General features: G+C 43.4%; 1 protein-coding gene across 1 annotated transcript in view; it reads right to left on the bottom strand.

The window, feature by feature from the left end:
* Positions 1-21362, bottom strand: part of PSMD2 (proteasome 26S subunit ubiquitin receptor, non-ATPase 2) — a 38974-nt gene that overhangs the window by 5708 nt on the left and 11904 nt on the right. The window contains exons 3-16 of the mRNA XM_068281318.1: positions 20367-20531; positions 17942-18063; positions 16548-16772; positions 15771-15929; positions 8405-8549; positions 8256-8316; positions 8011-8157; positions 7813-7919; positions 7571-7698; positions 7332-7419; positions 3798-3960; positions 3616-3717; positions 2097-2230; positions 684-767 (exon numbers count right to left, since the gene is read on the bottom strand). Coding sequence (XP_068137419.1) covers positions 684-767; positions 2097-2230; positions 3616-3717; positions 3798-3960; positions 7332-7419; positions 7571-7698; positions 7813-7919; positions 8011-8157; positions 8256-8316; positions 8405-8549; positions 15771-15929; positions 16548-16772; positions 17942-18063; positions 20367-20531 — 1830 coding nt within the window. The remainder of the gene's footprint in view (positions 1-683; positions 768-2096; positions 2231-3615; positions 3718-3797; positions 3961-7331; positions 7420-7570; positions 7699-7812; positions 7920-8010; positions 8158-8255; positions 8317-8404; positions 8550-15770; positions 15930-16547; positions 16773-17941; positions 18064-20366; positions 20532-21362) is intronic.

Below are 21362 nucleotides of genomic sequence, written 5' to 3'. Positions count from 1 at the left end.
AGAAAGCTGCGATTCAGCTTTATATGCAGGAAGAGCCACGTAGTAGGCACATTTAAAAATGCACTATGATCAATTCTACACATATAAATAAAAACCACATTAATCCCTTTATGTCACTCCTGCACCCCCAGTTACCAAAATGAAACTCTCTCACTTACCTGGGGCTTCTTGCAGCCCCCTGGAGTCATCCTGTGCCCGCAACGTCCTCCTGATCTCCTCCAACCAGCAGCTGTGACCCCCGTACAGCTGGTCTTTTGCCGCAAGTCGCAGGCTACTCCATATGCGCGGGCCCGAGCAGTGCGCACCCTGATCGCGCTCTGTACATGCACAGTAGCAATTTTTGCATCCTGCACACATCACTCCTGGCAGCACGATCAGGGTGTGCACGGCTCGGGGCTGCACATGCGCAGTAGCTGGCGATTCGCAGTGACAGGCCAGCTTTGCGCTGGTCACTGCTGCTGGCCGGAGAGGGATCAGGATGACGTCATGGGCACTGGAGGACTCCAGGCGGCTGCAAGAAACTGCAGGTAAGTTAAAATAGTAGATTTTTGGCCTGTAGAAACTGCCTCCATGATCTAATTTCAAAGTCTGTTTACAGAGAAGTCAGACTGTGATTAAGCCATGTCTTAATACATTGCATGCTGGCCAAGTCATATTTTCTTAAAGCAGTTCCAAAATCCTACCAGATGTCCAAAGGTACGCAGCGCCATCTCTGAGCCAATTTCTTCACCCATGGCTATGAGAGCAATGCCCAGGACTGCAACACCCTGCAGAGAAAAAAAATAAAATTCCAAGGTGACAAAAACTTTCACATAATAGAGCTGGACAAGAAGAGAGCGATGCTGCCTGCAGAACACCAGAGGCCCCAACCCCTCTCTCCTGTATCGCATGGCTTGTTGCTGCAAGTGCGCTTGCCTTGAGCACGGGCTGCTAAACGGATAATCAGGGCTCTGGCAGCTGGCTTTAGGAACACCCAAGTATAATAACTGCGGCTCCTCCTTGTTCCCCCACAATCAGTTTGCCAGCCTTCACTACTCAGTCACCAGCCTGCTTGCCTATGCCCAACTTCACAATTTAAACTGCTCCCGCAACAAATGCCATTCACAGAGTTTTCTCTGTGTGGTGTGAATGGAGGGCACAGTCCTTAACTGTATGACAAGCCAGAGAACACCCAGATTCGAATCACATTGCACGCTCCGTGCAATGTGATTCGAATCTGGGTGTTCTGAGAAGTTTGTGGACAGACAGACAAAGCAGGCTGGTGGGCACACTGCAGCAGCTAGGTCAGGAAAAAGCAGCAGTGAGTACCAAGTAGGGGTGGAAGGAGGACACGACAGTGCAGGATGACACACGCAGAGGGGAGGTGAACTCCAAATACAGGGTGGAAGCACTATGACAATCTCTGGACAGAAGGGTCAGCCTTCAGGGCTGGCCTTTACCCTGGTCGCCTGGACACTTAACTCTGTCCCAACCACAAAGCTCCACCCCACATGCATATGCTGTGATTCCCCATGACAGCAAAGGGAGAGGATGGAGATGCTGCTCCATTCAACCCCGCCCCCAACAAAAGAGCAGAGAGATTTGAGAGGCAAGTTAATCTCTCCTCACTGCCTTGCATCACTTAGCCCTGGTCAGTAACTCCCCCCCCCCCCTATAGGCAATTAGTGCCTATTTCATAGCGGGCAGTAGTTGTAGCCACAGTTAGTATAGGTTTCAGTCTCCTCAATACAAACACCCCCCCAGCCAGATCTGCTAGATGATATATGTAATAGATCACACATCAGATTCAATATAAACATCAAATCTTAGGAAAATCCAATAAAACGAAAGCAATATGATAAAAATATTGGTTGGATTTGTCTTTGGCGGCTTGATGCCAGAGGGCGCAATGGGCAGTACTATATGCATGATGTACACATAATGCACCAAACAGTACAAAGCTAGCAGCTGCAGTCATACGGTTGATATTAGATCAGATTTCTACTGAAACATTGTCTAATATTTTATGATGTATGGTGGTAGACCAGGTAAGCAATTTATATACAATATGTAACACTGTATAGTGTCTGCCAAGCATATCACAAGCCAGCCATTACCTGGTGGGATCCCATGTCTGCAGGGGTCTCTTTCTTCTCCTTCTTGTCCTTTTTCTCTTCTTCTTTCTCCTTGGAGTCATAATGTTCACTGCAGATATGGAGAAGCTGCTGCACTTTCAGGACATTTCCTGAACCTAGTAATAGGAAAAAGTAGGACAGCAGGTTTATGTATTGCATACAAAAAATTAGCTCACTACTGGGGACCTGTTACCTTGTTGGATAAGTCCTCAATAAAATGCACTCAACTTTAGCCTTTTGTCTGATCATGGATGTTTGTATGGGCTACTTTGTTTGTCAGGGTATAACTCTACCAAGACCCCCACCACCCCCCAATGAATACAACCATATAATTGGTTGTATAATCAGGAAGGGAGAAAAAAAATGCATTTGCCAGCGCCACTGGGGTATATTTAATTTTGTGTCACACTTTGCCAATTTCGGCTTAACCTTAATTGTACATAAAAATTGAGAGGAACGTTAGATCAAGTCACTCTTCACTGGATCAGAACTGTCAGACAGACATCTTCTGTGTACGGAGATTTGCTAAAAATAGTTAGTGCGCCAGGGTCTCTGTGTTCTGACTTAGTATCAATGTCAGATTGCTGGATGGTAGTGTGCGCCAACAAAGGGTGAATAGACATGCAAGGGTCTTTGCTGATCCCCCCCCCCACCTATAGTTTCTGGGTGGGGTGTAGCTATCTTGCATATACCGAGTCAATCACAATTTGAACACGCTTAAGTCAGCCCTACCAGCAAGAGAATATACACAGAGAACGCACTGTTTCCTTGGTGGGAGACTGGTTACCTTGTGTACATAATTCACCAGCCTACCATGCTATATTGGTAAAGGAAATTGACCCCATAGGGGAAAAAAAATAAACCTTCATAGAAGGTAGCTGGGTATGAAGATCACCATAGGTGTCAAGAGTGAGGTATAGAGCGTGACTGGTAAGTGATACTCAAAGGGCTGACTTAAGCGTGTCCAAATTGTGATTGACTCGGTATATGCAAGATAGCTACACCCCACCCAGAAACTATAGGTGGGGGGGGAAATCAGCAAAGACCCTTATATGTCTATTCACCCTTTGTTGGCGCACACTACCATCCAGCAATCTGACATTGATACTAAGTCAGTACACAGAGACCCTGGCGCACGAACTATTTTTAGCAAATCTCTGTATACAGAAGATATCTGTCTGACAGTTCTGATCCAGTGAAGAGTGACTTGATCTAACGTTCCTCTCAATTTTTATGTACAATTAAGGTTAAGCCGAAATTGGCAAAGTGTGACATATTTTCTTACCTGTACCCCTTTCGGTAGTGTGTTTTTATATTTAATTTTGAATTAAAAGGTTGCCATTAGTGCTTAAAATTACTCAAACATCCATATGACCCACCTACACACAGACTTCTGAACAGCCATACTGTTGAGCAACATTAAGGTAAATGAAAATGGCAAAATTACTGTTGTGAAAGTCTGCAGTATGAAATATACCCATGTCAAAAATTAGCAACATACCTGCATATGCGCAAATATCAACTAAAGTATTGGCAAAACTTCGGAATGGTTCAGACACAACCTCTAATGCAGCTAGAATTGCTTCAATGGCCTCGCCTTTCCCTGTGAAAAGAAGTTAAAACTAAATCAGAACAGATTTATATTTTACAGATTTCCTTAGCTTTACTCTCAAGCCAACTCACCTAGATGATTCAACCCCAAACCAAGAGGAAGCCAACGGGCAAAAGTGTCCTTCAACTCCTGCTCAGATTTCTCCATTATTGTCTGAAGGATGATAGAAGTCACTTCTCCATTGCAGGATCCCACAGCGATCATGCCACAAGCAAGAGCTGTTACACCAACAACCTGTAAGAGGATAACCACATAAACATAGGTAGTATGTTGGTAGGTAGCAATTATCTAACAAATATGTTTTGGGTTGTGCACGCACACCACCCAAGTCAGATTATGGAGACCTAAAGCTACTGTGGTGGGCCAAAAGGAATCAAAGTCCAGTGGGTCCAGTTAAAAAGCTGACGGTAATAAAAATGGCAGCTCAGTAGCCGAAACTTCCTTTCCCATGAGAAAGCTTTACCTTTTCTCGAATAGATCATCAAGGGGTCTGTATGGCTGATATTGTGGTGTAATCCCTCCCAGAGTGTGATGTCATGACCATGGTCCTGACAGTTTGCGGTCTGTGAAGGTTGCTGTATTGTGGGAAATAGCTTTTTTCCCAGTTGCCAAGCAAGCAATATCTCCCTCTGTGCATAGAACTCTCAGTAACGAACATTCCACACAGTTTACCTTACAGAACTAAAAATGTCACCACCAGTTATACATTTCAGAAGGTACATCGGGGTGAGGAAAGACTTTACAATGAGCAAACACTGTTCACAGTATTTATTTATAAATTTAAACAATCAGAAATTGTATTAATTGTTATTTTCCCTACAGTTCCACTTTAGCCCTTTAGCAGCCAATTTATTTACAGGCCTGCAAGTGTGTACATATAACTAAGCCGCCGGGAAATTTGGGCGCAGGCTAAAGCCAAAAAATGTCTCACCCTGCTCCTGCAAAAGTCCCAGTGGTGTTAATCACCATTACCCCTCCATGTTGCCATGCTCTCAGGGGGTAAGGTGTAAATTGCCTGCCATCTATTGCTGGCCAAATTACTGTGAGCACCACTTTAGTCGTTATTCCTATTCTGGCCTATGGTGGCGCCGGCTGCACTGAAATCTCCGGCCAATTTCTCCTTGATTTGTTTGCAAGTGCTCCAGGCCAATTAATTTTAGCAATTTTTTAATATTTTATTTGTTACATTTCCATGCTATTAGTACTACTTTAATGTGCATTTAGGGCCACCTGTCACTAGGGAGCAGAGTGAGAAAATAGCATAGAACTTCTTCTTTTAGTTTCTATATCCTCTGCTAGCCCAAAGACATCAAAACATTCCAAGAATTTACAGCACAACTAGTTTTATCGGTTGAGGTCAAAATGCAGTGCGCTCTCTCAAAGGAGATAATTAGTTTGAGGCTGCTGAGAAGTTAATGACTCTCCCCTAGAAGCAATTAAGACAGCTCTTGAAAAACTCAGCACAGGCCACACACTGACCACAATGTATTAAAAAACTGGGCTTAATTGTTATGGTAAATGTACTTGAAGAACCCTGTGCAGAGAGAAGAGGAACAGTTGTGTAGACAATGGCCTCAATTCACTAAGATCATGCTGGAGATAATAAGGCAAGAGAAAACTTACCTCCACACAGAGAGTTATCTTATCTCTTCATTCCTTAAGTTACCTTCTCTGTAGTTATTTTCACACGGAGTTAATTAACAGTCTGTCTTTAACTCTCGAGTTATTTTAAGGATTGAAGAGTTAACTTAAAGACAGAAGAGTTAACTTTAGGTTTGCCTGAGGTAAAAAGTTTCCTGACCACTACATTCCTTATCACCATGGTGACAATTCTAGAAACGTTATTAAAGACAGGAGATAAGCTTAGTGAATTGAGGCCAATATCTCTAACTGTTCATAAAACTTAAACGCATTCACATCAAATGGTCTTATTACAATTTTTAAATATGGGCAACAAGCTCAATTATACAGTGGCTTGCAAAAGTATTCGGCCCCCTTGAATTTTTCCACATTTTGTCACATTACTGCCACAAACATGAATCATTTTTATTGGAATTCCACGTGAAAGACCAATACAAAGTGGTGTACACGTGAGAAGTGGAACGAAAATCATACATGATTCCAAACATTTTTTACAAATCAATAACTGCAAAGTAGGGTGTGCGTAATTATTCAGCCCCCTTTAGTCTGAGTGCAGTCAGTTGCCCATAGACATTGCCTGATGAGTGCTAATGACTAAAAAAGAGTGCACCTGTGTGTAATCTAATGTCAGTACAAATACAGCTGCTCTGTGACAGCCTCAGAGGATGTCTAATAGAATATTGGGAGCAACAACACCATAAAGTCCAAAGAACACACCAGACAGGTCAGGAATAAAGTTATTAAGAAATTTAAAAGCAGGCTTAGGCTACAAAAAGATTTCCAAAGCCTTGAACATCCCACGGAGCACTGTTCAAGCGATCATTCAGAAAAGGAAGGAGTATGGCACAACTGTAAACCTACCAAGACAAGGCCGTCCACCTAAACTCACAGGCCGAACAAGGAGAGCGCTGCTCAAAAATGCAGTCAAGAGGCCCATGGTGACTCTGGACGAGCTGCAGAGATCTACAGCTTAGGTGGGGGAATCTGTCCATAGGGCAACTATTAGTCGTGCACTGCACAAAGTTGGCCTTTATGGAAAAAGTGGCAAGAAGAAAGGCATTGTGAACAGAAAAGCATAGGAAATCCCGTTTGCAGTTTGCCACAAGCCATGTGGGGGACACAGCAAACATGTGGAAGAAGGTGCTCTGGTCAGAGGAGACCAAAATGGAACTTTTTGGCCAAAATAAAAAAACGCTATGTGTGACAGTAAACTAACACTGCACATCACTCAGAACACACTATCCCGACTGTCAGATATGGTGGTGGCAGCATCATGCTCTGGGGTTGCTTCTCTTCAGCAGGGACAGGGAAGCTGGTCAGAGTTGATGGGAAGATGGATGGAGCCAAATACAGGGCAATCTTGGAAGAAAACCTCTTGGAGTCTGCAAAAGACTTGACTGGGGTGGAGGTTCACCTTCCAGCAGGACAACGACCCTTAACATAAAGCCAGGGCAACAATGGAATGGTTTAAAATAAAACCTATCCATGTGTCAGAATGGCCCAGTCAAAGTCCAGATCTAAATCCAATTGAGAATCTGTGGCAAGATCTGTAAACTGCTGTTCGCAAACGCTGTCCATCTAATCTGACTGAGCTGGAGCTGTTTTGCAAAGAAGAATGGGCAAGGATTTCAGTCTCTAGATGTGCAAAGCTGGTAAAGGACATACCCTAAAAGACTGGCAGCTGTAATTGCAGCAAAAGGTGGTTCCACAAAGTATTGACTCAGGGGGCTGAATAATTACACACACCCAACTTTGCACTTATTCATTTGTAAAAAATGTTTGGAATCATGTAGGATTTTCGTTCCACTTCTCACGTGTACACCACTTTGTATTGATCTTTCACATGGAATTCCAATAAAATTGATTCATGTTTGTGGCAGTAATGTGACAAAATGTGGAAAAAAACTTCAAGGGGGACAAATACTTTTGCAAGCCACTGTATGTAATAAAAATGATTGCCTTACCTCCATACTAGACTTTGAATCCCCCATTGCTGGAAGTAACAGTGACAGGACTTCTTCACGATTGGATCCAGCATATGCAAGACCAAGCCTATAAAGTATAGAACATTTTATAGGAGTTGAACACTCCAGAGCTTTACCATTTCATTAACTTTGGTCCACACAAAGATGGACATAATGCTATCCCTCATGTACTCTGTAGTAGTAATATTTAGAACAGCGAAAAAGTTTGAGGTACTAACCCAAAAATGGCACCAAGCCGCATTGTATTGCTATTATGGAGGACATAGTCTGACAACAGAGCCAAAGCAGGATCGCATTCATTTCTCACCCCAGAATTCACAATTCCACAGGCTAAGAGAGCTCCAGACTGCAAATAGAAGCATTCACATTAAGTATACACTGATATAATGATAAATCTATACATTCTGCATTCACATAAATGCATAAATCCTAGCAGTTAATGACTACCTCTAAAACTAACCTTGATGTAGTCTTCTGAAGAATATAAGTATTTGTCTATTTGAGTAAGGCCTCCATCAACATCCCATAAGAGAATCATACCCAAGGAAGCTGCAGCACTGAGCATTCCTAACCAGGATGACAAAGTGTGAGAATAGGACAATACAAGCAGAAAATACAGTACACAGAAAACAGAGCATAGCAGTGCATAAGTTCTTACCATGATCCTTGTTCTTATACAACCACTTATTTCCATCATCTGTCAGCAGCTTGTCTTGCCCAAAGGCAGCATTAACAAATCCATTCACAAAAGAGGAGGCCAAATTCATCCTTGCTGAATCCACCTGTGATCCGCTGCCTCCAAATCCTATTGGTGAGAATGATGGATATTAGAAGATGTGTTACATCAACATACTATGCACGGTTTTCAGTCTTCCAGTTAGACCAGCTGCGTTCTACACTTACTGTTGTTCTCCAGGTGAGTTTTGTAAATATCATCTGGCACCTTGGGCTCCATAATATCCAACTAAAGGAATACAAATAATCACAATACAATAAGGCATTTAAAAATAAAATAAGAAGTGACTAAAAGTGGGTATTATTGAAAATGTCACCTCTCGAGCCAGAGCCAAGAAGTTGCTGTTCAGCTGAACATTTGACATGATTTCTGTCAAATCCTCGTACTCTTCTACATCCTCATTCAGACCAAGATAGACACCGTGGCGACCCAGCATGAAAGCCATCTGTTTCTGTATAACCCTATAAACAAGACATACTTCAAAACAAGATCTTCTCAAGCTTAAAGGAATACTATCGATGTATGCATTTATTTTTAAATGCTGTATGTTGTAGCACACATTAGGGCAAGTACTAGGAGCAATTTGATTCCTCACACAGCTGTTCCTCTCAGCTGTAAAATCCTCAGTCAGTTTTGGCGTCAGTGTTGGATACAAAATGTATCTAATACTGAGGCTCCCAGAGGGCTAGACCATGTCTCTGCACAGGGGAGTTGCTATCAACTCCTCAGTTTATAGTTTAATTATCACCTTGCTGAAAGAATCTTGTTGATATGGTGGTAAGGGGTTAAAGATTCTAGCAATGTGTGTTTATTATCTTTGCTTCTCTTTACTGATAAAGATACTAATAATGCTAATTGTAGACAGTGGTCTGCCCCTCTCAGCAGCTTGTAAGGTGGATGCAGCCTGGAGTGAATGCCTCAAGCAGGCAGCCAGTCTGAGTGTAAACACAAACTCGTGGTATAGCTAGTTATATTCCAGCTCATTTAGTTACCTGTTACCACCTCAGATCAGCCTATTTCTCCTCATGTCTGCTGCATGCTGTGAGTGACACAGTGAAATATATTTGTGAGCTGTGTGACAGAGTAACCAAGCAGCTCAGGGTGACCCAAACTACTATGAGCTGTGTGAGAAATGAATTTTTAAGCAGGGATAGTGAGAGAGAGACCTGGGTGAAGAAATAAAGTGCCCTTAGCACTAGTGGCAATGTGTACACTAATATAGAGTATTAAAAAAAAAAAAAAAGTCGTTTCAATCGATAGTACTCCTTTAACCACTTCCCGACCGCCGTATATACAATTGGCGGCCGGGAAGTGGACGCCGCAAGGACCGCCGTATTGACAATTGGCGGCGGTCCTTGTATGGGCATGGGCGGAGCGATCGCGTCATCCGTGACGCGATCCTCCGCCTCCGCCGCTCACCCGCCGCAACATCCCGCCGGCCATACGGAAGCGCCGGCGGGATGTTAACCCGACAATCGCCGCATACAAAGTGTATAATACACTTTGTAATGTTTACAAAGTGTATTATACAGGCTGCCTCCTGCCCTGGTGGTCCCAATGTGCGAGGGACCACCAGGGCAGGCTGCAGCCACCCTAGTCTGCACCAAGCACACTGATTTTCCCCCCCCCCCACCTGCCCCAGATCGCCCACAGCACCCATCAGACCCCCCCCCCTGCCCATTCCCCAGACCCCTGTTGGAACCCAATCACCCCCCTAATCACCCATCAATCACTCCCTGTCACTATCTGTCAACGCTATTTTTTTTTTATCCCCCCCCCTGCCCCCCGCTCCCTCCTGATCACCCCCCCACCCCTCAGATTCTCCCCAGACCCCCCCCCCCCCATGTACTGTATGCATCTATCCCCCCTGATCACCTGTCCATCACCCGTCCATCACCCCCTGTCACTGCCACCCATCAATCAGCCCCTAACCTGCCCCTTGCAGGCAATCTGATCACCCCCCCACACCAATAGATCGCCCGCAGATCCGACATCAGATCACCTCCAAAATCCATTGTTTACATCTATTCTCTCCTCTAAACACCCACTAATTACCCATCAATCACCCCCTATCACCACCTGTCACTTTTACCTATCAGATCAGACCCTAATCTGCCCCTTGCGGGCACCCAATCACCCGCCCACACGCTCAGATTGCCCTCTGACCCCCCCTTATCAATTCACCAGTGCATTAATTACATCTGTTCTTCCCTGTAATAACCCACTGATCACCTGTCAATCACCTGCCAATCACCTATCACCCATCAATCACCCCCTGTCACTGCCACTCATCAATCAGCCCCTAACCTGCCCCTTGCGGGCAATCTGATCACCCACCCACACCATTAGATCGCCCGCAAACCCGCCGTCAGATTACCTCCCAAATGTATTGTTTACATCTGTTATCTTCTCTAAACACCCACTAATTACCCATCAATCACCCCCTATCACCACCTGTCACTTTTACCTATCAGATCAGACCCTAATCTGCCCCTTGCGGGCACCCAATCACCCGCCCACACGCTCAGATTGCCCTCTGACCCCCCCCCCTTATCAATTCACCAGTGCATTAATTACATCTGTTCTTCCCTGTAATAACCCACTGATCACCTGTCAATCACCTGCCAATCACCTATCACCCATCAATCACCCCCTGTCACTGCCACCCAACAATCAGCCCCTAACCTGCCCCTTGCGGGCAAACTGATCACCCACCCACACCAATAGATCGCCCGCAGATCCGACATCAGATCACCACCCAAGCGCAGTGTTTCCATCTATTCTCTCCTCTAAACACCCACTAATTACCCATCAATCACCCATCAATCACCCCCTATCACCACCTGTCACTGTTACCCATCAGATCAGACCCTAATCTGCCCCTTGCGGGCACCCAATCGCCCGCCTACACGCTCAGATTGCCCTCAGACCCCCCCTTATCAATTCGCCAGTGCAATATTTACATCTGTTCTCCCCTGTAATAACCCACTGATTACCTGTCAATCACCTATCAATCACCCATCAATCACCCCCTGTCACTGCCACCCATCAATCACCCCCTGTCACTGCCGCCCATCAATCACCCGCTGTCACTGCCACCCATCAATAAGCCCCTAACCTGCCCCTTGCGGGCAATCTGATCACCCACCCACACCAATAGATCGCCCGCAGATCCGACGTCCGATCACCTCCCAAGTGCAGTGTTTACATCTGTTCTCTACCCTAAACACCTACTAATTACCCATCAATCACCCCCTGTCACTGCTACCTATCAGATTAGACCCCTATCTGCCCCTAGGGCACTCAATCACCCGCCCACACCCTCAGAATGCCCTCACACCCCAGCCCTGATCACCTCGCCAGTGCATTGCTTGCATCTATTCCCCCCTCTAATCACACCTTGAGACACCCATCAATCACCTCCTGTCACCCCCTAGCACACCTACCCATCAGATCAGGCCCCAATTTGCCCCGTGTGAGCTCCTGATCACTCGGCCAAACCCTCAGACCCCCTTCCGATCACCTCCCCAGTGCATTGATTGCATCTATTTTCCCCTCTAACCACCCCCTGAGACACCCATCAATCACCTCCTGTCACCCCCCTAGCACTCCTATCCATCAGATCAGGCCCAATACAACCTGTCATCTAAAAGGCCACCCTGCTTATGACCGGTTCCACAAAATTCGCCCCCTCATAGACCACCTGTCATCAAAATTTGCAGATGCTTATACCCCTGAACAGTCATTTTGAGACATTTGGTTTCCAGACTACTCAGGGTTTTGGGCCTGTAAAATGCCAGGGCGGTATAGGAACCCCACAAGTGACCCCATTTTAGAAAAAAAGACACCCCAAGGTATTCCGTTAGGTGTATGACGAGTTCATAGAAGATTTTATTTTTTGTCAAAAGTTAGCGGAAATTGATTTTTATTGGTTTTTTTTCACAAAGTGTCATTTTTCACTAACTTGTGACAAAAAATAAAATCTTCTATGAACTCGCCATACACCTAACGGAATACCTTGGGGTGTCTTCTTTCTAAAATGGGGTCACTTGTGGGGTTCCTATACTGCCCTTGCATTTTAGGGGCCCTAAACCGCGAGGAGTAGTCTAGAAAACAAATGCCTCAAAATGACCTGTGAATAGGACGTTGGGCCCCTTAGCGCACCTAAGCTGCAAAAAAGTATCACACATGTGGTACCGCCGTACTCAGGAAAAGTAGTATAATGTGTTTTGGGGTGTATTTTTACACATACCCATGCTGGGTGGGAGAAATTTCTATGTAAATGGACAATTGTGTGTAAAAAAAATCAAACAATTGTCATTTACAGAGATATTTCTCCCACTTAGCATGGGTATGTGTAAAAATACACCCCAAAACGCATTATACTACTTCTCCTGAGTACGGCGGTACCACATGTGTGGCACTTTTTTTTTTTTACACCCTAAGTACGCTAAGGGGCCCAAAGTCCAATGAGTACCTTTAGGATTTTGCAGGTCATTTTGCGACATTTGGTTTCAAGACTACTCCTCACGGTTTAGGGCCCCTAAAATGCCAGGGCAGTATAGGAACCCCACAAATGACCCCATTCTAGAAAGAAGACACCCAAAGGTATTCCGTACGGAGTATGGTGAGTTCATAGAAGATTTTATTTTTTGTCACAAGTTAGCGGAAAATGAAACTTTGTGGAAAAAAAACAATTAAAATCAATTTCCGCTAACTTGTGACAAAAAAATAAAATCTTCTATGAACTCACCATACTCCTAACGGAATACCTTGGGGTGTCTTCTTTCTAAAATGGGGTCATTTGTGGGGTTCCTATACTGCCCTGGCATTTTAGGGGCCCTAAACCGTGAGGAGTAGTCTTGAAACGAAATTTCTCAAAATGACCTGTGAAATCCTAAAGGTACTCATTGGACTTTGGGCCCTTTAGCGCAGTTAGGGTGCAAAAAAGTGCCACACATGTGGTATTGCCGTACTCAGGAGAAGTAGTATAATGTGTTTTGTGGTGTATTTTTACACATACCCATGCTGAGTGGGAGAAAGATCTCTGTAAATGGACAATTGTGTGTAAAAAAAATTAACAAATTGTCATTTACAGAGATATTTCTCCCACCCAGCATGGGTATGTGTAAAAATACACCCCAAAACACATTATACTACTTCTCCTGAGTACGGCAATACCACATGTGTGGCACTTTTTTGCAGCCTAACTGCGCTAAGGGGTCCAAAGTCCAATGAGCACCTTTAGGCTTTACAGGGGTGCTTACAATTTAGCACCCCCCAAAATGTCAGGACAGTAAACACACCCCACAAATGACCCCATTTTGGAAAGTAGACCCTTCAAGGTATTCAGAGAGGGGCATGGTGAGTCCGTGGCAGATTTCATTTTTTTTTGTCGCAAGTTAGAAGAAATGGAAACTTTTTTTTTTTTTTTTTTTTCTCCTCACAAAGTGTCATTTTCCGCTTACTTGTGACAAAAAATAATATCTTCTATGAACTCACTATGCCTCTCAGTGAATACTTTGGGATGTCTTCTTTCCAAAATGGGGTAATTTGGGGGGGTATTTATACTATCCTGGAATTCTAGCCCCTCATGAAACATGACAGGGGGTCAGAAAAGTCATAGATGCTTGAAAATGAGAAAATTCACTTTTTGCACCATAGTTTGTAAACGCTATAACTTTTACCCAAACCAATAAATATACACTGAATGGGTTTTTTTTTTATCAAAAACATGTTTGTCCACATTTTTCGCGCTGCATGTATACAGAAATTTTACTTTATTTTAAAAATGTCAGCACAGAAAGTTAAAAAAATCATTTTTTTGCCAAAATTCATGTCTTTTTTGATGAATATAATAAAAAGTAAAAATCGCAGGAGCAATCAAATAGCACCAAAAGAAAGCTTTATTAGTGACAAGAAAAGGAGCCAAAATTCATTTAGGTGGTAGGTTGTATGAGCGAGCAATAAACCGTGAAAGCTGCAGTGGTCTGAATGGAAAAAAAGTGGCCGGTCCTTAAGGGGTAGAAAGCCCTAGGTCCTCAAGTGGTTAAAGCATTTTAACAGATATACAGCAATACTTGTAATGAGGAGCAGGGATTTTTCCTTGTAATGACTTCAACCATCCAGCTGCCCCTAAAGAGACAAACAGGAACATCTCTGCACACAAATAGAGGTCTGCAGTAATCACAGAAAAACATCACTGCCATTTATTGCACTTCTCCTTCAGTAAAATGCAGTACCGTGTGCTTTGTCATGGCAGTGGATTCATAGTCTCAGAAGACTAAGGGCCGTTTTAGACTGCATGCAGTTTGCTGTGCTTTGCAATCTTTTTCCAACAGCATGTGAATTACAAAAAGCAAGATCATCTGCAAAGCCTTTCATAGCAGTGCAATCTGATAGCAATCAGATTTTGCAAGATCACAAACGTCCTACATTTCTCCTTGTGTTACTAGCATCTACCAAAAATCACATTGTTAAAGAGACACTGAAGCAAACGTATTTTCCCCATTTTACCTTATAAGTCGCTTCAGTGCTCTAATGCCAAGTAATCCGCCGTGTCCCTGCCGCTAAATAAGGGCTGCAGAGCCCCCAAATCCAGGGGGGCAATGCAGCCAGCATTTCCTGGAAGGGGCAGAGCTTTCAGCTTCAGCTCTGCCCCCCCCCCCCCCTGACGTCAATCACGGTGGATCGCCGCCTCTGCCCGCCCCTTTCACTCTTCCTTCATAGAGAGTGGCAGGGAGAGGCGGCGATTGACGTCAGGAGGGGCAGAGCTACAGCTGGAAGCTTTGCCCCTCAGCGCAGCAAAATCCACGACCAAGTTGGTCGTGGATATTTGCGGATGGATTTGGGGGCTCTGCAGCCCTCGTTTAGCGGCGGGGACACAGCGGATTACTTGGCATTAGAGCACTGAAGCGACTCATAAGGTAAAAATGGGGAAAATAAGTTTGCTTCAGTGTCTCTTTAAATCACACTGTTTTGGATGTATAAAACAGCCCAGGGACCCACTACAAAGCGCAAATTGCTAACGCTAGCTATTTGTGGTAACGCCTTGCAAGCAATTTTGGGAGAGATTTCCCTGCTCCTATAGAAAACATTTGAATGGAAACGCTCCCAAAATGTTGCATGTCCTGCAATTGCAATTTGCCTAATTGCAATCGCTGTAGGGCAGGAGTCACATATTTTAAAGAGTAATTCTGTGAGAAGCCCCAGGCCCCCCCCCCCCCCCAATGTGTATTTTATTTACCTAGAACAGTCCGTTTCTTTACTAAAGTGAAGAAACGTTCCATTGTCTCATTGCCCCCCCCCCCCCCCCCAATTCCGTTCCTCTGGGCTTAGCGGTCCAGAAAAATTGGTGCAGCAGGTAACTTGCAGCCTGTTTAGCGGATTGTGTGGAGCGGATCCATAGGTTAACATTGGATCCGTCCACTTCTGATCAGGGAACTGACCGTTTTTTTTACCGCTAATGTGAACTGGGTCTTATTTCTGGATAATAGTAAGCGACTTTCAAAACTGCTCTTCATTTATCAAAAGCATATTACAACTCTAAGGTATTATTAAGGCTCAAACTTTGACTCAAGACTTTGCTTGCATTATAAAAAATACATGTAATATTGTACACACACACACACACACACACACACACACAATGTATCATCAAGAATGCATTAGCCAAAACTTACACATCCTTGCATGAAGTGAATATGTCCTCCACAAGTTCCATGTCATTCAGCATGAGTGCCAGCCGTAACGCCTCTGGATAACGGTTAAATTTACGAAAGATGGAGAGAGCACAGCGCAAAAGGGAAGAGTTCTCTGGCTCGGGAACATAGTTTACACAGCTATAAGGAAGATACAAATATCAAACATAAGGACTAATCAGAAAATGTACTATTTATAACATACACATGCAATCAGGACCAGTTCTAGACTTTTTGCTGCCTGAGGCAAACTTGTAGGGACACCCCGCCCCCTCGATTTGGAAGGATTGCACAGCACCCAAAAATGTACTCTGCTTTATTGAATGTTTTCACATAACTTATAAACTACTCACCCTCAGCCACTATTCTTCCTCAGTCAGGACAGCAGTGCCACCTTCTCCCTTCTGCTGTGCAATTCAAATGAAACACTGCACGCTCTCCTGCCTCCCCCCACTCACTCACTATAAGACTCCTCACACAGCACAACAAGCTGCTTTTGCCCAATGATGACCTCTTCACCTCGCTCTCCTCTCACTTCTCCTCCTATTCTGACTGTATGCTGTAAGACACACAGTACAAACATGCTGCCCCTGTAATCTCTGCACCTGATGCAAGTGTTTCACCTTGCTTCATGAGAGAACCGGCCCTGGAGACAATCCCAAATCTCAGTACCCAACAGGAATTATAGAAAAGCCGAAAGGCACAAGAGCAAGCAGTGATAAAAGCTTAAACCATCCACATAAAAAAAAAAAAACTCACCTGGTCAAGTAGAGGCAAACCTTTGCATAAGCATTATCATCAATGTTCTTTTCCAACATGTCCATCTGCTCTATTTCCATGAGCAAGTCGCAGGCCTCATGCTCAGCATTGTGTGCCATGTTGTATGGTACAATCTCCTTCACCAGTGTCAGCAATGTTTCTCGCTGAGATTTATCAGATTCATCTACTTCTTGCCATTCTTTAGCAACCTCTCCAGCCAAATGTCTACAACAAAAACATACAGGTCAGTGACAAGGGTGGACTTAGCATCCGCCTGCAGACATTTTTAATCAAATAGAACAAGTACAAATTAGTTAGAAATGGGTTCTCCCAGCCAATAATTCAACGTTACCCTTTAATAACTTATTTTTACATAAGAAATGCATGTGTATAGCCAAAGTTCAGGTTTAAAGTGTAACTCTAGCCTTAAAGTCTCTATTGTAATAAAATGAGTTAGCTTCTTTTACACTTTGTGCATTGCATGAAAATGCAGCTTCTCGTTGCAGTAGTGATCGTGGTGTGGCAGAGGTTTCTGTCGCGGCAATGCACTGCATGAAGTGCATTACCGAACGACTTGCACATATACTCCCGAAGTGAGGCATACTTTCAGTGGAAAGCAAGCCTCACTGATTTGATCGCACTGCAGCGGCCCCGCATGGCTTGACTTGTTGGTATCGTAATCGTGTAAGAATCGCACCGCAACAGTGTAAAAGGGCGCAGGGGTTACAATGTTTCAGTTTATTACTGCAGTATATATGTTACACTGGAAAGATTTGCTCTCGCTTCCTATCCCAAAAGCACAAAGTGGGAAGAAACTCTCAGTGACCACACATCAGAATGTGTTCTATTGGAAGATTTGTCCCAGCACCTGAGATGGCTATAACATTTTGGGACTCAAAACTATCTGACCCATAGTCAACTGTCACAAAGAGGCATAAAGAGCAACAAAAATTGAGAGATATTCTAAACTGAAAACAGATATTTAGCTAAAATGCCACTTTGAGACCTATAGCATGCCACTGGTGATAGGCTTTCATGTAATTGCATCACACCTTTCACAACCTCAGATCAACAGGATCTAGTACCTTGGCCACCCCCAGAGTCCAACTCAAAATCTCTGGAGCCAGAGCCCTCTGTAATGCTACCCATAACCTTTGGAACACCTTGCCACGCCCAATCAAGACAGCTCCAACCCTGGAGGAAATCAAAACTGAAAAGCCTCCCTGTTTAGTCTGGCATTTAAGATCACATACAGGGGTAAAATGTAACATCACAAACCACAACAATGTACTGATCTGAGATTAATATCTGTACTTTAGATAGTTCAGTTTTGTTTTTGGTTCTACCAAAATACTACAAGAGATAAGCATTATAATGAATCTCAGAACACTTACCTGACATATTCGTGCCCCCATGAGGCCAGCTCCTCCTGTGAGCCTAATAATCTGTACTTCAGACACTCTCTTTCTCCACTCATAGTCATAGCGAGAACGGAAATTATATCTGCAGCAAAGCGCTGTGGGACAAAAATATAAAAAGGTATAACAGCTGTTAGTCATTCAATAGCCAGGACTAATGCATTAAGTGTATAGAAGAGAAAAGCTTTCCATATCAAAAAGTATAGGACCATAATGAGGTTTTTTTTTTCAATTTCCAGGTACAAATAGTAGATAGCACTATGTCTGAGATTACCTTAAAGTGAACCCGAGGTAAGAGTGATATGGAGGCTGCCATATTTCCTTATAAGCAATACCAGTTGACTGGCTGTACTGCCGATACTCTGCCTATTATATTCAGCCATGGACCCTGAACAAGCATGCAACAGATCAGGTGTTTCTGAAAATATCAGAACCGACAAGATTAGCTCCATGCTTGTTTGTAATTCAGACACTACTGCAGCCAATATATCAGCAGGGCTGCCAGGCAACTGATATTGTTTAACCTGCCTGGCGTTCTATTAAGATCGCCAGGCTGGCAACCGGACGTTTTTTTTTTTGTTTTTTTTTTAAACTATTTCATGCAGCCAACTTTCAGTTGGCTGCATGAAAGGCCACTAGAGGGCGCTCCTAATCCGCACTTCTGATCGCCTCCGGCGATATATATTATATCGTTTACCTGCAATTCATTTTCTATCATCATTATCTTTTGCTTAGCATTCACTTTAAAAGATCACCTGAAATTTTTTTTTTAGCCAAAAGATCCTGAACAAGCAATGATATCAGGTGTTTCTGAATGAAGTCAGACTGAATAAGATGCAAGCTGAAAAGAAATAAACATTGCAGCCTCCATATCCATATTTTTTCAGGTGTATGTCAAAGTGACCATTAGTAGGTCACTTCCTCCTCTGGTGGAAAGGCTGTAGGCTGTACAGCCTCACCTACCTTAGGAGCACTGGTTGCAAGTCCAAATGCTAACTACTTTCTCCCTCCCCCATCCATATGCAATTGCTGCCGGACCTCAATGTGGGTGCCATAGGCAATGATGTCTCCAGGTCACATTGCTGGGTGGTGCATGGAACAGCAGGCATAATTGCATTCCAAAACCAGGAACTCCTGCCAAACACTCACCAAGGCTCAACAGCACCTTAGATCATATGCAATTCACTTTCTCCTGGGAGAAAATTATTTTTATCTTGCATTTAAAATAACTTTTCAGCAGTTTGCAATTGAAAAAGTACAAAAAAAAAGTAGTTGAAAAACTACTATTAAAATTATTTTGAGTATTTTCTGGCTTGCCAGTGATTTAGAATGCATTTTTTACAAGAGAAAATATAACCTAGGAGAAAATTCAGGGGAAAAAGTGGATTGCATATGTGCCCTTGTTACTGACAGGGGCGTGGAGGTCAGTACAAAAAGCATCAAACTCCTCCGTTTTTGAAACCACGACTGACACCAGGTACCAAAAATGTATCTGACTCCTTAGTCTAATTCTTACCAGGGCTGTGGAATTAGAACAAAAATCACCTGACTCCTCAATTTATTGAAACCACCGACTCCTAGTACCGAAAATTGCTCCGTCTCTTCAACTCCGACTCCACAGCCCTAGTTTCTGAGAACAGCAGTCACTGCCAAAGAGTGATGATGTTCACATTTGTGTGGCTTCCCAAACGAATAATGGAGCTTCCTGTATAGATGTTTTGAACTGCCAATTCAAAATTTTTTTTTAAAATAGTGTTAAGTATGCAGCAGTGTTCTCCCCAGTCTCTTTTAGCCGGGTGCTCCACTCAGCTAATTGTGGTGAGCACCCGGCTGTCATCAGCTTACTTCCTCATCCTCCTCCTAGGCTGTAAGCAGGATTACACCAACCCTGCATCCCCCTCTTGCACCCCACCCAGCTACTTTTTCATGCCACCCAGCTGGGAGAAATTTCTGGGGGAACATTGTGCACATACTAATTACACAACATTCACATAATTAGTACATGCATATTTACTCAGTAGCATGCCAAAATAAATTTTTTTCCTATTTGGCAATTCAGAACTTCTATACAGGAACCACCATTATTCCACCCAAGCTCAAACACCACTTAGATATAATGCGACCTCAAATTTAGAAATCCCAGCTGCGCATGTCTTACTGCTAAAGCTGTATGCCAATTTAAGGATTGCTTTACCTCAGAATAGAAAGAATCATTTTGTACAGGTACCATAAGACATTTTTCAAATCAAGAAGTCTCACATCACCCACATATCCTCAGCTTATACAATGTACATCCAGTTCCAGGCAAGGAAGTCCTCACAAACTGCTCGCTCTATTTAACATCCTGTCAAATCACATGATCACAAACATCCCATCCACTCTGACAAACAAACAGACTTACTTTATTTTCTTCAGGTGCCATATTCTCATATACCTCCTTCAGTTTGCCGTAGTGTGGTCGTAAGAATTTTAGAGGTTTTGGAACAGATGTCATAGAGGTAGTGGAAGAACGGATCTGTCTGCGCAGCTCCTCCAAAGCTGGCCGATAAAGAGAACTGTCCTTCTCCTAAAATAGAAGAAGTTTTAACCACTTGAGGACTACAGTCTTTCTAACCCTTAAGGACCAGGCACTTTTTTTCCACTCAGACCACTGCAGCTTTCACGGTTTATTGCTCGCTCATACAACCTACCACCTAAATGAATTTTGGCTCCTTTTCTTGTCACTAATAAAGCTTTCTTTTGGTGCTATTTGATTGCTCCTGCGATTTTTACTTTTTATTATATTCATCAAAAAAGACATGAATTTTGGCAAAAAAATGATTTTTTTAACTTTCTGTGCTGACAATTTTCAAATAAAGTAAAATTTCTGTATACATGCAGCGCGAAAAATGTGGACAAACATGTTTTTGATTAAAAAAAACCCATTCAGTGTATATTTATTGGTTTGGGTAAAAGTTATAGCGTTTACAAACTATGGTGCAAAAAGTGAATTTTCCCATTTTCAAGCACCTCTGACTTTTCTGACCCCCTGTCATGTTTCATGAGGGGCTAGAATTCCAGGATAGTATAAATACCCCCCAAATGACCCCATTTTGGAAAGAAGACATCCCAAAGTATTCACTGAGAGGCATAGTGAGTTCATAGAAGATATTATTTTTTGTCACAAGTAAGCGGAAAATGACACTTTGTGACAAAAAAAAGAAAAAAAAAAAGAATCCATTTCTTCTAACTTGCGACAAAAAAAAATGAAATCTGCCACGGACTCACCATGCCCCTCTCTGAATACCTTGAAGTGTCTACTTTCCAAAATGGGGTCATTTGTGGGGTGTGTTTACTGTCCTCGCATTTTGGGGGGTGCTAATTTGTAAGCACCCCTGTAAAGCCTAAAAGTGCTCAT

This window comes from Hyperolius riggenbachi, chromosome 4 (assembly GCF_040937935.1).
Source record: "Hyperolius riggenbachi isolate aHypRig1 chromosome 4, aHypRig1.pri, whole genome shotgun sequence".
In the NCBI taxonomy this organism is placed as follows: domain Eukaryota; kingdom Metazoa; phylum Chordata; class Amphibia; order Anura; family Hyperoliidae; genus Hyperolius; species Hyperolius riggenbachi.
The sequence above is the reverse complement of the archived record's forward strand: the minus strand, read 5'-3'. Positions and strand labels throughout refer to the sequence as shown.